This window comes from Leptodactylus fuscus, chromosome 11 (genome assembly GCF_031893055.1).
Source record: "Leptodactylus fuscus isolate aLepFus1 chromosome 11, aLepFus1.hap2, whole genome shotgun sequence".
Classification (NCBI taxonomy): domain Eukaryota; kingdom Metazoa; phylum Chordata; class Amphibia; order Anura; family Leptodactylidae; genus Leptodactylus; species Leptodactylus fuscus.
Window position 1 is genome coordinate 23201977 of NC_134275.1, and position 16867 is coordinate 23218843.

General features: G+C 43.1%; 1 protein-coding gene across 1 annotated transcript in view; it reads left to right on the forward strand.

The window, feature by feature from the left end:
• The window catches only part of MID2 (midline 2), a 213923-nt gene that overhangs the window by 119237 nt on the left and 77819 nt on the right, over window positions 1–16867 (forward strand). Inside the window, exons 5-7 of the mRNA XM_075259369.1 lie at window positions 4836–4984; window positions 10955–11082; window positions 13559–13702. Coding sequence (XP_075115470.1) covers window positions 4836–4984; window positions 10955–11082; window positions 13559–13702 — 421 coding nt within the window. The remainder of the gene's footprint in view (window positions 1–4835; window positions 4985–10954; window positions 11083–13558; window positions 13703–16867) is intronic.

The window sequence follows — 16867 nt, forward strand, 5'->3', positions numbered from 1 at the left end:
CTTTTGTATCAGGGGAATACATATACAGCAAATATCTAATTTTAGGGAAGAAAGCAATGTAGTAATATAAATCACAATTTAAAACTTTAACCATATTTGGACTCAATAATAGAAGTAGCATAAAGAAAGAAAGCATCCTTAAAGAGGACCATTCACGTCCTCAGGCACATGCGGTATTATGTACCGTTAGAAAGCCAACAGCGCGCTGAATTCAGCGCACTGTCGGCCTTCCCGTTATGTTCCCCTGCTGAAGAGCTATCGGTGCCATTACCGTAGCTGTTCAGTGTCAGAAGGGCGTTTCTGACAGTCTATGAGGAACGCCCCTCCTGAGAGTAGAGTCCATAGCGTTGTACTGTCAGAGGCGGCGTTCCTTACCGCCCAGCCATGACGCTATGGACTCTACTCTCAGGAGGGGCGTTCCTCACAGGCTGTCAGAAACGCCCTTCAGACACTGAACAGCTACGGTAATGGCACCGATAGCTCTTCAACAGGGGCACATAACGGGAAAGCTGTTGGCTTTGTAACGATATATAATACCGCATATGCCCGATGACATGAAACGCCCTCTTTGAGGAGGTTGTTGGGGCAAAATATATGTTTTTAAAATACGCCAGGGATTGTAAAAAAAAAAAAACATACCTGTCCCCGATGCACCAGCGTCCTCCCAGTTTGGTCTGGGCTTGCTGCTCTGGTTTGTTCTCAAAGTGAAACTACTGCGTGGATGTAACATCCTGGATCCCCTCCTCTGATTGGCTTCAGTGGTCATGTGACCTTGAGACATCACAGGAAGTGACTTCACGTGTCCTCAGACATCACGTGCAGCAGGGACTTCCACCGTAAGACAATGGGATGACATATCCTAAGAATTGATCCTCATTTAAGTCCTGGAAAAATCCTTTAAATTTTACTTTTCCAATATTAAAAATATAAACAACACAAATATTTTAAGTAAAAACCAGACTCTAATTTTTCACAGACCAACTTTGAATCTAACTCTTTGATAAATAGCTGACATCCATGGTCAGACAGAATCTGTAAATCTTCTCTAATTCACAAAAAAAACTGAAATTCCTTTTCAAGAGAACCTTACACCTCCAACTCTACTTCTCCTTCAATAGGAACCACTCCACTGATTTTGGCACAGTTGGATTATTTTCTCTAGCCCTCACTGTTCCTAAGCAATCGGTTCTGTTAGTTTTAGCACCCGATATACTACTTAGATTTTCTACTGTCAAGTGGGTATGGAGATGGGATGGAGAAGATCGTTTGGTACCGCCCACCTGACACTACTGAAACTAATTGCACTATTTGTTCGGGAATGGTAAGGGCTGGAGAAAAACTTCTGCCAGAATCAGAACATTAGACCCCAACACAAGTGCTCTGCATTAGAGATGAGCGAACAGTAAAATGTTTGAGGTTCGATATTCGTTTCGAGTAGCCCCTCAATATTCGACTACTCGAATCGAATATCGAACCCTATTATAGTCTATGGGGGGAAAATGCTCGTTTCAGGGGTAGGCAACTTTCGATCAAATTATACTTACCAAGTCCACGAGTGAGGGTCGGGCTGGATCCTCCGAGAAGTCCTCCTTGCAGCGTCCCCGCGGCATCTTCCAGCTCTGAATTCACTCTGCCAGGCATTGGGCCTGGGCAGAGCCGACTGCGCATGCCCACACTACAAGCGGGCATGAGCAGTTGGCTCTGCCCAGGCCCGATGCCTGGCAGAGTGAATTCAGAGCCGGAAGACGCCGCGGGGAAGCTGCACGGAGAAGACTTCTAAAGGTAGGAGCAGAAGCAGCGTTGATTGGCCGACTGTATAGCATTCGGCCAATCAATGCTGGTTCTGCATCGAACTTTTACATTCGAATAGCGAGTAGTACTCGATCGAGTATGAGTATTTCAAATACCGTAGTATTCAATCGAATACCTACTCGATCGAATACTACTCGCTCATCTCTACTCTGCATCTACTTAACTAAATAACAAAATCTTGACTGCAGTCAAGTTACATAGAATTCACCCAACAGTCTCGGTGCTGTCAATGTCTGTCAGGCCCTAGTAAAATATTACACAACTGGTGGCAGTTCTGGGAGTTTCTCCCCTCTAGAGGGAAATTTCTGCATTATACCCAATGCTCTTTGTGACACATCTCTGAACCTATCCACAGCACAGTCTTTCCTTTTGTCGGTGTAAATGTTATTGTAAAAAGCTTCAATACAAATTACAGTTGAAAAAAAAAAGAAATCTAGCACATCCCTTTCTGAACTTGGCAGATAAATGCTTAAGGAAGAGCTTAAGTCCTTAGACAACACCCCCATTTCAGGGGTTCCCCGGTATTTGTGGTTTGGGTTTCTAGAGGTAATTCACAATCATGATAGGCTGTGTTAGTGTGCATTTGTGTAATAATATGAGTTATGTGTATGCCACTCTGTATCTGATTTGGCGTACCTCCACCATTTCTTAACTTTATGTGCATGTGTCATATGTTTGAACAGGTTAATAACAAAATATTCAGTCATAAAGGTTCCCATCAGGTCGTTCATTCTCCTCCATCATACAGGCTAGGCAGATTAAGTTCTTTAAAATTTATCCTAATAAGTTTTTAAGACCCTGCACCATTTTTGTAACTCATCCATCCATTTTGTAAGGCATCCTTTCCATTTCATGTGTGTCTTTTTGTAGCTGAGTTTTCCAGAATTTGTCACAGTATTCCGAATGTGGCCACACCAGCACTTTATCCAGCAGTCTCTCACTATGTCTACTAGTTATACCTCTAGCTATACAGCCACGAATACTTGCTACCCTTCTGATATCAGCGCCCCTAGATAGCTCTCTTCTGAAGTCTTCAGTAACATACTATCAGTGTAGATGCTACAGCGATGCCTCCAGTCTGTGCTGGTCACTACATTGGCTGCCTATTCATTACAAAATACAATATAAAGTTATCACTCTCATCCACAAGGCTCTCCATAATGCCGCACCTCCATACATTTCCTCCCTCATCTCTGTCTACCGCCCAACCCGTGCTCTCCGCTCACTCAATGACCTAACACTTACATCCTCTATTATCAGAACCTCCCACGCTCGTATACAAGACTTCTCCCGTGCTGCACCACTTCTCTGGAATGCTCTACCCCGGACAATCAGATTAACTCCCAATTTCTACAGCTTGAAGCGCAAACAAAAGACACATCTTTTCAGACAGGTCTATCACAATTCCTAATGTAAACCCTTCCTTATCACAATTAGAATCCCTCATCTTTTCACGATCCCACATTACCTCACACGATATGATGCCCTTTCAGGCTAACTTTATATGTCCAGGCACCATCTGGACAACTGGCGTCGGCTCGTACAGTTTTATGTTTGTGTAATGACAGTAACCTCTATTACAAAATTTTCTGACCCCTTGTATAAGCAATGCCGCCCCTGCTACCTCTTGTGTCACCCCCTCTACCTCATAGATTGTAAGCTCTTGCGAGCAGGGCCCTCAGTCCCATTGTGTGAAGTGACTATTTCTTCGTAATGTATCTTTTTTGTCTGTACTAGAACCCTACAAATTGTACAGCGCTGTGAAATATGTTGGTGCTATATAAATAAAATGTATAATTATTATTACTGGCAGTATAATACTCATATAGAGGGTTCCCCCTCACAGAGTGCAGCATTTTATTTTAGAATAGAATTATTGAAAAATGATGAACTTGAAAATGAAGCTTCCATTTCTTGGATCATATAGTCAGTGAAGCTAAATCTTTATACATGTTAGAAACTCCTCCAGGACTATCATCTCTAGATCCTCTGTATGTCTCTATAAGAAACTGGAAGCATATAGAATTATGTAGGAAGTAGCACTAGGGTCAGGGGATAATCGTACACATTAGGGAGAGTGTGTGGCTACATAGGCAGTACGGAAACTTACAAGTCATTCCTGCTCCGCTAGGGATTCTGGGTAAAAAAATATGCAAATCTATTCTCCAGGATGTAATTAGGAGAACAGTGCACTCTGTACGCCGCCCTCTAGAGGGCAGCATCCTTAATATCATGCATGACTCAGTTAAAAAGTCTAATATCATGATGCGGATTTAATTGCCAAATTAGTATTTCTATTCCAAAAGGAACAGATTCCGGTCGCTACATTGGCTGCCTATTCATTATAGAATAAAATATAAAGTTATCACCCTCATCCACAAGTCTCTCCATAATGCTACACCTCCCTACATTTCCTCCCTCATCTCTGTCTACCGCCCAACCCGTACTCTCCGTTCACTCAATGACCTAACACTTACATCCTCTATTATCAGAACCTCCCACGCTCGTATACAAGACTTCCTTTTCACTATAGATTCATAGATTATAGATTTAGATAGAGCGAATAGTAGATATGAATACCTCACTCCCATAGGAATGCGTGTTAGCGTCCGGCAAATCTTCACAGCGCTTAACCTCTTGGTGTTCGGCCGTTTCCACGCATTCCTATGGAAGCGAGGTATTTGATGAATAGTTTTGAATACTATATATTAATGTTGGGTTTTTTTTTTTAACCTAATTGAATAATCTGGGAATATAGCCAAGCCAGAATAACTCTTCCAAAAGGAACATGGACCCACTTTGTTAGGTCTTTGTTACAGCCCAAGTTGCTAAACTCGATTCTCAGTCAAAAAACATGGAAACAAAAGCTTTTCCATTGTTCTTGAATCTTCCCGTTGTATCAGTTATTGAGGGGCACATTTTTCCCTATTTTCTAATGTAAAGTTGTCGAAACACTGCTTATATGGAATATATTGCTCAGAAGAGCTAAAAGTGGTATTTGTTCTTTTCAATATGTCTCTAAGGTAATGAAGTTAAGGAAGCTGGCTCAGCAAATCGCCAACTGCCGGCAAAGACTTGAGCGATCGACAGTGCTCATTAACCAGGCCGACCATCTCCTTAAAGAAAATGATCATGCAAGGTTCCTGCAAGCTGCCAAAACTGTAGTAGACAGGTATGTAACCAAAAACTTGTAACTGTTTTATAGATATGGATCAGATGAATATAGCTGTATACTGCTTGTTCATATACTTGGTTATTAAAGGGATCCTATCATTAGAATCCCTTTTTTTCTAACTAGCATGTAGGACTATCTCCTACCTTTAGATGTCTTCTCCACACCGCCGTTTGGTAGATATTACGTTTTCCATCTTTATGCAAATGAGTTCTCTCGCAACACTGGGGGCGTCCCCAATGCTGCGAGAGAACTCTCCAGTGCCACCTCCATCCACTTCAGGAACTGGCCTCTACGCGTCGTCTTCCGGCCTGGCTTTCAATCTTCTACACATGAGCAATTGGCTCTGACAGCGGGCCTCAGGCAGAGCGTAGAAGATTGAAAGCCAGGCCGGAAGATGACACGTAGAGGTCGATTCCTGAAGAAGATGGAGTCGGCGCTGGAGAGTTCTCTCGCAGCGCTGGGGACGGCCCCAGTGCTGCGAGAGGACTCATTTGCATAAAGACGGAAAACGAAATATCTACCAAACGGCAGCGCAGAGAAGACATCTAAAGGTAGGAGAAGAATAGTCTTAAGGCTATTCCTACGTGTTAGTTAGAAAAAAGGATTCTAATGATAGGATCCCTTTAAAGGAATTTTATCATTAGAATCCTATTTTTCCATTAACATTAAGTGAATAAACAAAATAGAAAACTAAATCAGATCAATATTTGGCGTGACCACCCTTTACCTTCAACACAGCTTCAATTCTTCTAGGTATACTTACACACAGTTATTGAAGGAATTCAGCAGGAAGGTTATTCCAAACATCTTGGAGTACCAAGCACAGATCTGTGGATGTCGATTTGCTAATATCCATCTGTCACTTCATGTAATCCCAGACAGACAGTGGTGTAACTATGGGTTTAGCAGCGGTAGTGGCTGCCAAAGGGCCCAGGAGATTAGGGGGCCCAGCAAACCCATGATGTTTTTTTTTTTTTTTAATAGACCGTTACCTGCTGGAGTAACCCCAATATGTAAAGGGCCCTATTTACTTACCAAAAGGGGAGTCAGCTGTGAGCAGGAGTGGGGATCGGTAAGCCATACTGCTATCATTATTCTCTGAGGTCTTTTCGGAGGGAAAATAAAAACACTGTTACTTACCTCTCCTGCGCTCCGGCAGACTTCGGACCTGTTTGGTGACGTCCCAGACATCACGTGGGTCGGTCCTGTGTCATTATGTGGTCCTGGGCTCAACGGTGAGTGTGACGGAGCCCAGGAAAGGTAATTAACATTGTTTTTAATGTTTGTATCCTCCCCTGGGTCTCCAATCATTATACTCTAGGGCCTGAAAAGACCCCAGAGTATAATAATTGTTATACTGAATCATATTGAATTATAATAATTGTTGATGGGTGGTCCACAATGGGGCATATTAGTGTGTGCAGGGGCCACTATGGGGCATAATAGTGTATAAAGGAGTGTGGTTGTGGAGGGGGGGAGGATGTCAGTCGTGGTCAGGGGCCCAGCCATTCCCTTGTGGCCCAGCCATTCCTAGTTACACCACTGCAGACAGACTCAATGATGTTGTGCTCAAGACTCTGTCAGGGCTTTATCTTCACTTCCAGGAGTCCTTTTTGAAAGACCAGTCACCCCAAATATTGATTTCAATTAGTTTTCTCTATTGTTCATTTTCTTAATTTTGGTAATTGACAAAAATCAACTATTTAAACTTCTATTTTTAAAAGCATTCTGCTATGCGGCATTTTCTCTATACCTGACAAACTTTTTCAGACTACTGTAATTTTCATAATTTCCTCAAGCTATTACTTATGTGTATGATGTTTGACACTGGCTGTCACCTATGCAGAGCAGCTGCAACCCAACGTCTCAGGTGACAGTTTATTTGAAGACTTACGCTATCATCTGACATTTAAGTAACAACTTGAGGAACTGATGAGGATTCTTATTTTTTATATTTGTCCATCATTGAATACGTCACTGTGGATTTTTTTGTATGAATATGTATAAGTATGAATTAGTCCCCTGGTGAAATTTATAATGAATATTCCCCTATAGGAACAACCAGTAGGTGAATTTATTCCACTGTTCGGTTTAGTTTGGCAGTGTTAATTATTTGAATTAATCTTATTTGGAATTGTATCTGTCTTCAGAGATTTACTATGTGATTACGTCCTTCTCCCCCCTTTGTATACTGTGGATTGGAAGCCCTATAACTAATTACATCTGTATGGCTGCTTAACCACACAAGGTCATTGTACAGTAAGATAAGGCTCCATTGCAGGACAGCCCTGTTCATGACAGTTATTTCTCTTTGGCTTGATCAGTGTGGAGTGTGACACTTATTTCATCATATTGTACATTTTTCCAACCCATGGGATATCCTACTAATATAATGTGAAAGTTTGTGTGTTTGGATGTTTGTGACTTTGGATGTTTGTTCCTAAATCACGCAAAAAAGGCTGAACGGATTTGCATGAAATTTGCCACATACATAAATAGTAACCCCGATTAAAACATAGGCTACTTTTTAGCCCGGTAAATTACGTCGCTACAAGACCACAGTGAAGGAATTTAGGTTCACACAACACTAAAGGACCTGTGATGACGTCATCACAGGTCCTTGAGCCATTCTCAGATAGGATCATGCTAGGCAGTGGGCGGAGCTACACACTATTTTGTGGGCAGAGCTATATAGGATGAAGCTGGACAGTGTGAATCATTACAGAAATTTTCTGTGAAAAACTCTGTGAGAAAAAACTTAATGCATTTTTGGCTGCGGTTTTTCCCACACTGCTTTTTGGCCTCAGTTCGCAACATGGGGCCTTAGTCTAAAGGTTGTATTTTATGTGGTGATCCTCTAATATTTAGTTTGGGATCAATTTGGTGACTTTTTTTCATTTGTGACTTGTGTTTAACTCATTTCTGTGAGTCCATAGGTAAATCAGAGCAACAAGCGCTATGGGAAAAACCATATTCAGTATAATGATTGGCGGACCGGGAGAGGTAAGGGAACATAAAAAACACTGTTACTTACCTCTCCACGATCCTGCCAGGCTTCTGTCCTACTTGTCTGGCGTCACATGAACCCAGCCTGCTTCCCGGGTAATGTGACGTCCGACGTCATAGAAGAGGGCCAACAGCGGTCAAGACTGTGTAGGAGCCGGGGGACAGGTAAGTAACAGTAATTTTTTAATGTTTTTCTTCCTCTGGGTCTCCAATTATTATACTCTGGGGTCTGAAAAGACCCCAGAGTATAATAATTGTTTATGGGTGTCCACTATGGGCTGTAATACTGTGTGCAGGGGACACTATTGGGGATGATACTGTGTGCAGGGGCGACTATGGGGGATAATACTGTATGGAGGGGCCACTATGGGGGATAATACTGTATGGAGGGGCCACTATTGGGGATAATACTGTATGGATGGGCCACTATGGGGGATAATACTGTATGGAGGGGCCACTATGGGGTATAATACTGTGTGCAAGGCCCACTATGGGGGATAATACTGTATGGAGGGGCCACTATGGGGATAATACTGTGTGCAGGGGCCACTATGGGGGATACTAGTATGTGCAGGGGTTGAACCGCGGCGTCCGCCTGGTGGCAGCAACCCCCGCAGTTGGCCCATTCATTTGAGCCAACTCCAGAGGGGGAAGTCGCGACTGCGACAGTCGTGGCAGGAGGGTTTTGACCTGAGAGTGATGCGGCTCCCTGCTTCACTCTCGGTGCCAAAATCCACCCCACCGCCCCCCTGTGTGAGTTTAGCCTTAACATACATGGTATATGTATTAAATAAAGCAATAGGGCACACAGCCAATGTTAACCCTTCATCTGGTGCATTTAAGGAGTAGGACTCAATATAAGTATGCTCCCTTGTCTAAACACTTTTCTAACATATATGAAAGTACAAGAATGTGTATTTTTTGGCAGACTGTGCCAGAATTCTAGTTTAAAGGGAGTCTATCATTCAGAAAACATTTTTCACTAACCCTACATAGGCTCTCACTCTGCCAAATCAGTATCCCTGTGCTGTGCTGAGGAGGTCCGAAAGACCGAAACAGCACTGTCCATAGCTGGGAATCTGTTCCTTTTGGAATAGAAATACTAATTTGGCAGTAAACTCTGCATCATGTCAGTAGGCTTTTTAACTGAGTCATGCATGATGTTAAGGGGGCTGTCCCTAGAGGGTGGCGTACAGAGTGCACTATTCTCCTACTTACATCCTGGAGAATAGATTTGCATATTTTTTACCCAATAACCCTACATTGGAATAGCTTGTACAAAGGCTACCTTTGTTTCTGTTTTCCAGGTAGAGGTTTTTATGTAAATTCATTATTTTCAGATATATAAATGAAGATCATGAAGCACAGCGGGTGTTCCCTCTGTGCTCCAAGCACAGCAGCATCATAACCTTCAGTGTGTTCTCTCCCTCCTCTTGGCCGTTGTATTCACACCCCCTCCAATGATGAGCTCCCTTGTTCTGCCTCCTCTTCTGCTGCGTCATCATCAGCATCATTCTTGTGTAGTTCTAATGAGAACAAAGATGGCCGCTGGAGCATGAGCTGCCCGATCTCTGAAGTGGCAGAGCTGATAGCGCATGCACGAGATTGCGATCTCGCTGAAGACTGATGCTGCTGATGCAACGGAAGATGAGGCAGAACTAGGAAGCTTATCATCGGAGGGGGTGTGAATACAACGACCAGGAGGAGGGAGCGAACACACTGAAGGCTATGACGCTGCTGTGCTCGGAGCACAGGGGGAACACCTGCTGTGCTTCATGATCGTGATTGGCGCATCTGCCAAACTAATTTACGCAGCCTGGAAAACAGAAACAAAGGTAGCACTAGGATGTAGGGTTAGTAAAAAATGTGTTTTCTGATTGCGACACTCCCTTTAAAGAGGACCTTTCACCATATCTGGGCACAGGCAGTGTTATATACTGCCAGAAAGCTGACAGTGCGCTGAATTCAGCGCACTGTCGGCTTTCCCGATCCGTGCCCAGTGTAAAGCGCTATCGGTCCCGGTACCGTAGCGCTTTACAGTCAGAAGGGCGTTTCTGACCATTAGCCAGGAACGTCCTTCTGCCTCGCGGCGCCAATCGCGCTGTGCTGTGGAGCGGGGAGGAACGCCCCCTCCCGCTCCTGATAATGCTAGTCTACGGACAAGCTGTGTGAGCAGAGGGAGGGGGCGTTCCTCCCGGCTCCACAGTACAGCGCGATAGGCGCTGCTGGGCAGAAGGACGTCTCTGGCTAATGGTCAGAAACGCCCTTCTGACCATAGAAGAGCTACGGTACCGGGCCGTAAGCTCTTCACACCGGGCACAGATCGGGAAAGCCGACAGTGCGCTGAATTCAGCGCACTGTCAGCTTTCCAGCAGTATATAACACTGCATGTGCCCGGATATGGTGAAAGGTCCTCTTTAAGTTACTTTTTTTTTCTATACAAACCATTGGTCAATTTGTCTACACTGGTGCAGGAATCTTTGTGGGACTCAGTTTTTAGTTAATCTTACAGGGTGAATGCGATCTCAGGTTGTATATGCGACATATAACCGTATTAAACTTGTGAAAATAACAAAAAAAGGGAACACGATAAGATTAAAAAGTCCAAGTACGGAGAACAAATGAAATAACAATGTAAGCTTTTTGGTAATAGAGTTTACAGGAGCTGTCTAGGGGGACGCCGTATGAGGCGGCAGCTAAATTAAAGGTGCATTCATTAAAAAGTAGTTATGTTGAGACATTTTGTTATCTGGCGCAGCTCATTTGAATAATTGTCCTTGCGACGCGCTGTCACTTTAAGTGTCTCGGTTTTTGCAGGTCAATTTAGATAACGGCAATAAAATTACTGTAGTTAAATCCAGGCGAAAGGAAGAAATGTTTGACTAGAAACAGAATTCACAAAAGTGTTAAAAAAATCATCGAACAACCCAAATATTTAATGGTTCTGTTATCTTATGACAGAGTATCCATGGCAACTACATCTTCTCAAGTTCTTATCCCCGATGTCAATTTAAATGATGCCTTTGAAAACTTTGCCCTGGATTTCTCCAGAGAGAAGAAATTGTTAGAGGGTTTGGACTATGTAACAGGTAAGAAGATCCAATTCTGAACTATTCTGCCAGGATCTGCTCAGGCATCAAAGAGCGCGCACAATGATAATGCTCCTCTTGTAATTTAATGTTTTCCTGTTATTAGTATTTGATTTCTTGTAGCGGTTCAAAGGAAGCTTTCGGGAAGGCAAGTAACCAAAGGCAGAGAATTGCTCGGAGTAGTGTCATTAGGGGGCTTTGCTATTAAAAAGGAAATCTGTGCTTTACAAGTAGTAGAAGCAATAAACACAATGTGGGGAGGGGTAGTTAAGGGTGATTTGTGATGACTTCACACCATTTGCAAATGAGATATTTGCACAAGCCTCACAACATGTCCAAAAGTGGTGGGAAAGGGTTAGGAGTGCCTGCACCGTTTTGTCATTTATATCACAAACGTGGCTTAAAGGGGTTTGTCCAGGATATTTTGAAATCCCTACACTAATCTAAACACAGTCCCACAGCCCCAAAATAACATTATCGTCATGTGACCGCCCATATCCCTGGGGCGGTCACATGACGATCTGTTTCCCCATTTCCGGAAATGGATCATCACTACTACTCCCCCATCCTATCCACTCATACTTACCCATCCATGGCTTCTTCCGGTGAGATGGCTCCTCCTTTTGTACGGACAGGGTGAGTGCTCTTCTCCTCTTCTCCTAGCAGTGTGCACACACTGCTGCCGGTAAATCACCTCTACTGCCTGTCTACGCATGCGCAGCAGAGGTGACTCGTCGCTGGAGAAGGTGCGCGCACAGACACAGTACAGGAGGAGAAGCCGTCTCACAGGAAGGCGTGGAGAGTAAATATGTAATATGGGTCGGGGTTGGGCTGGACATATAGGATAGCTAGAGAGACAGGGAGGGGATGTATGGGAGGGGGGGAGTGAGTAAGGAGGGGGGAAAGAAGTGAGAGGGGTTAGAAAGTTACACAGCAGGAAGCAGAAGGATGTAAACAAAAGTAGGAGACACTTGGGGCCCCCAGAAATCAGTCAAAACACACTAAAAAATATATAGGTATTTATAAACTTATTAATAGCACCAATAGACATTTAAAAAAACCAAAAATTTTTGCCCGGAAAACCCCTTTAAATAATGGCATGTCTTAGGGCTGCTGTAGGTTTACTCCTAGGCACAAGGGGCCAGGGGGAAGTGCTAATTCCTGTTTAGGAGCAGCATTATATTATTATTGTTTATTTATATAGCACCATTAATTCCATGGTGCTGTATAATATTAATTCCATGGTGCTGTATATTATTATATTAATCCCATGGTGCTGTACATTATTATATTAATTCCACGGTGCTTTACATTTGAGGGTTTACATACAGTAGACAAAATATACAAACAAATATAATAATAATAATAATAATAATAAATTTTATTTATACATACATATTCCGCAGCACTGTACAATTTGTAGATACATTACAAAGAAATAGTCGCTTCACACAATGGGACTGAGGGTCCTGCTCGCAAGAGTTTACAATCTATGAGGTAGAGGGGGTGACACCAGAGGTAGCAGGGGCGGCATCGGAGGTAGCAAAACAAATATAATGCTAACAATGACCGACAGTCACCGTGGGGTAGAGGACCCTGCCCACAAGGGCTTACATTCTATGAGGGAGTCTTCAGGGCCTTCTTGAAGCTTGTGATTATGGGGGTCAGTCTTGGTAAGGAGTCCAGAGTATGGGGGATGCACGGGAGACATCTTGGATGACTTAGGTTCTCACTGCGCTGGCACAGTAGACATCAAGACTTCTGTAAAATACACCAGTTTTGGGCAGATTTACTAATACTGGATCATTTTTAGACAATGCAAATTTATACTAGATTGCCAGCACCAGATTTGTTTAAGTGGTTGGCGCTGGATGATAAATCTGGTGCTACTTTAGACCTTCTACACTATGTTTATTCCACCTATTAGATGGCAACAGAAATGCACTCCAGAATGTTGATGCAATTTTAGCACACAATAACACACGTTATAACAAATTCACATTTCAACAAGATCTGCCAAATTTCTTTTAAGCTTTGCCCCTTGTCGGACAAAGAAGAAAAGTTTTCATAGTGTCCATCATTTTCTTTGGTGTTTCGGCAGAGAGTAGCCCCACCATATAATGGTTTTGGCCAGTAGATATGGTGATGTGGTCCATGGAGAAATATCATTTGCACCTATATTTATATATCTCTCCCATGTGAGGTCTCTTCGATAATGGCTACTGTAGCAAAACCCCCTTACTATTCATTTTCAGGAAGTATTACTGGGATGTTGCACTGATGAATGTGCAGTTAGCAGTTCAGCGAGAGATAGGGAAACGTCGCAAACATTACTCGGCTAAGATGCCTGTTTAACTGTGACTTTATTCTGATCGGAGATACAGATCTGCATTAGAAAAATAGACGTGTCTTTGAACTCAGGATATTACTTGCTTTTATTTGTGTGGAATATTTATGGCTTCATTTTAATCTACAGCACCGAACCCTCCTACCATAAGAGAAGAGCTCTGTACCGCATCTCATGACACTATAACCGTCCACTGGATGTCTGATGATGAATTCAGCGTTGGTTCTTATGAGCTGCAATACACCATCTATACTGGGCAAGCCAACTTCATCAGTAAGATTGATCTTTTATAAGTAAATTTCACTCTGCAATGCCTAATGTGTGATTATAGATAAAAAAGATTGCAGGATTGTATATACAGTGTTGGCCAAAAGTATTGGCACCCCTGCAATTCTGTCAGATAATACTCGTGTTCTTCCAGAAAATGATTGCAAGCACAAACTCTTTGGTATTAATATCTTCATGTATTTTGCTTGCAATGAAAAAACACAAAGAATTTAAAAAAAAAGTCAAATCATTGATCATTTTACACAAAACTCCAAAAATGGGCTGGACAAAAGTATTGGCCCCCTCAGCCTAATACTTGGTAGCACAACCTTTAGACACAATAACTGCGAACAACCGCTTCCGGTAACCATCAATGAGTTTCTTACAAGGCTCTGCTGGAATTTTAGACCATTCTTCTTTGGCAAACTGCTCCAGGTCCCCCCTGAGATGTGAAGGGGGCCTTCTCCAAACTGCCATCAAGAGATCTCTCCACAGGTGTTCTATGGGATTCAGGGCTGGAGTCATTGCTGCCACTTTACAAATCTCCAGGGCTTTCTCTCAAACCATTTTCTAGTGCTGACCTGAAGTGTGTTTTAGGTCATTGTCCTGCTGGAAGACCCATGACCTCTGAGGGAGACCCAGCTTTCTCACACTGGGCCCTACATTATGCTGCACAATGTGTTGGTAGTCTTCAGACTTCATAATGCCATGCACACGGTCAAGCAGTCCAGTGCCAGAGGCAGCAAAGCAACCCCAAAATATCAGGGAACCTCCGCCTTGTTTGACTGTAGGGACCATGTTCTTTTCTTTGAAGGCCTCTTTTTTCCCTGTAAACTCTATGTTGAGGCCTTTTCCTACTTTTGTCTCATCTGACCAGAGAACATTCTTCCAAAACGTTTTTGGCTTTCTCAGGTAAGTTTTGGCAAACTCCAGCCTGGCTTTTTTATGTCTCTGGGTAAGAAGTGGGGTCTTCCTGGGTATCCTACCATACAGTCCCTTTTCATTCAGATGCCGATGGATAGTACGGGGTGACACTGTTGTACCCTCGGACTGCAGGGCAGCTTGAACTTCAACTTGTTTCGATGTTAGTCGAGCTTTATTCACCATCCGCACAATCTTGCGTTGAAATCTCTCGTCAATTTTTCTTTTCCGTCCACATCTAGGGAGGTTAGCCACAGTGCCATGGGCGTTAAACTTCTTGATGACACTGCGCACAGTAGACACAGGAACATTCAGGTCTTTGGAGATGGACTTGTAGCCTTGAGATTGCTCATGCTTCCTCACAATTTTGTTTCTCAAGTTCTCAGACAGTTCTTTGGTCTTCTTTCTTTTCTCCATGCTCAATGTGGTACACACAAGGACACAGGACAGAGGTTGAGTCAACTTTAATCCATTTCAACTGGCTGCAAGTGTGATTTAGTTATTGCCACCACCTGTTAGGTGCCTCAGGTAAGTAACAGGTGCTGTTAATTACACAAATTAGAGAAGCATCACATGATCTTTCAAACAGTGCCAGTACTTTTGTCCATCCCCTTTTTTATGTTTGGTGTGGAATTATATCCAATTTGGCTTTTTGACAATTCTTTTTGTGGTTTTCCAATGAAGACAAATTAAATGAAGATAATAATACCAAAGAGTTTGTGCTTGCAATCATTCTCTGGAAGAAAATTAGTATTATCTGACAAAATTGCTGGGGTGCCAATACTTTTGGCCAACACTGTATATATATATATATATATATATATATATCTCCTTATACAAACTGGTTTCATAATAGGAAATGTTTCATGATGAAAAAAATTCCATGCTAAGGCCAAGGCCTCACATTATATATGGGCCACTTCTCAGCTGTTGGCGTCTCCTTGGCAATATCCACCTTCTTAAATCTATGGGAAATCTAGACTTGAGAGTGCGATGTAAACCAAAGAAATGCTATCATGTGGACTACTGTAAGACTATGATAAGATGATTATGGCCATAAATACGACTTGTGGTGCACAATTTTCTCCATAAGGATGTGTTGGTAGTTTAGTGTCACACAATACTCCAGACAGAATAATGAATTTTTGTTTCCACACTATATTTCACAATGTTATTTACTGATATTTTAGCATTTCTTCAGTCAAGTGAATTGTAGACTATTGGGACAGGTATCATTGTCTCTTTATAAATGTAGGGTAAATCCACACGGAAGAATTGGCAATGTATTTCAAGTGGATTCTGTCTCAAAATCAACTCCAGATACCGCTGTGATTCTCACTCTCATTGTTTTGAATGGGAGGAAGAGATCGAAGCAGGATGCTGAAAATATAAGCGTCCTGCTCAATCTTACTCTGGATTCTCTGGCTGGTTCACCTCCAGATACCCGGCTAACTAGGCTCATTCATGTGACTTTAATTAGGGTGTGTTCACACTGAGGTTTTTGCAGGCGGATTTTGACGCTGAATCTACCTCAAAATCCTCCTGCAAAAAAGGCTCCCATTCTTTTCATTCGGGGTCCCTCACTTTTTTTTCCCGCTATCTAGCAGGAAAAAGAAACAACATGCTCTGTCTTTCTGCAGATTCTGCGGCTGACTCAGCTGCGGTATCCGCAGTGCGAAACTCACTGACTGCCAGGCATCTGTCCTTAAAACTCACTGCAAACAGCAGGTGGTAGTGGTGGTTGGCTAGACATTAAAGGGATTCTACCATTAAAACCTCTTTTTTTGTGGATAAGACATCGGAATAGCCTTTAGAAAGGCTATTCATCTCTTACCTTTAGATGTGATCTCCGCCGCGCCGTTCCTTAGAAATACCGGTTTTTACTGGTATGCAAATTAGTTCTCTGGCAGCGATGGGGGCGGGCCCCAGTGCTGAAAATGCATGGGGGCATCCCCACTGCAGCTTGAGAACACGATCCTGCAACACCTCTATCTTCGGCTGGATCCTCCCCTTCTCTGTCGTCGTCCTCCTGCATCACCTCCGACGCCTGCGCAGTTGGCTCTGCCAGTGAGACACTAGTAGAGCTGACTGCGCATGCCATTTTTGGGAGGCCGCTCTTGCTCTTGTAGTTCAATGCAGAAGTGGCCTCCCAAAAATGGCTGCCGGCCGGCATTCGCACTCGGCTCTGCTGGTGTCTCACTGGCAGAGCCAACTGCGCAGGCGTCGGAGGTGACGCAGGAGGAAGACGAC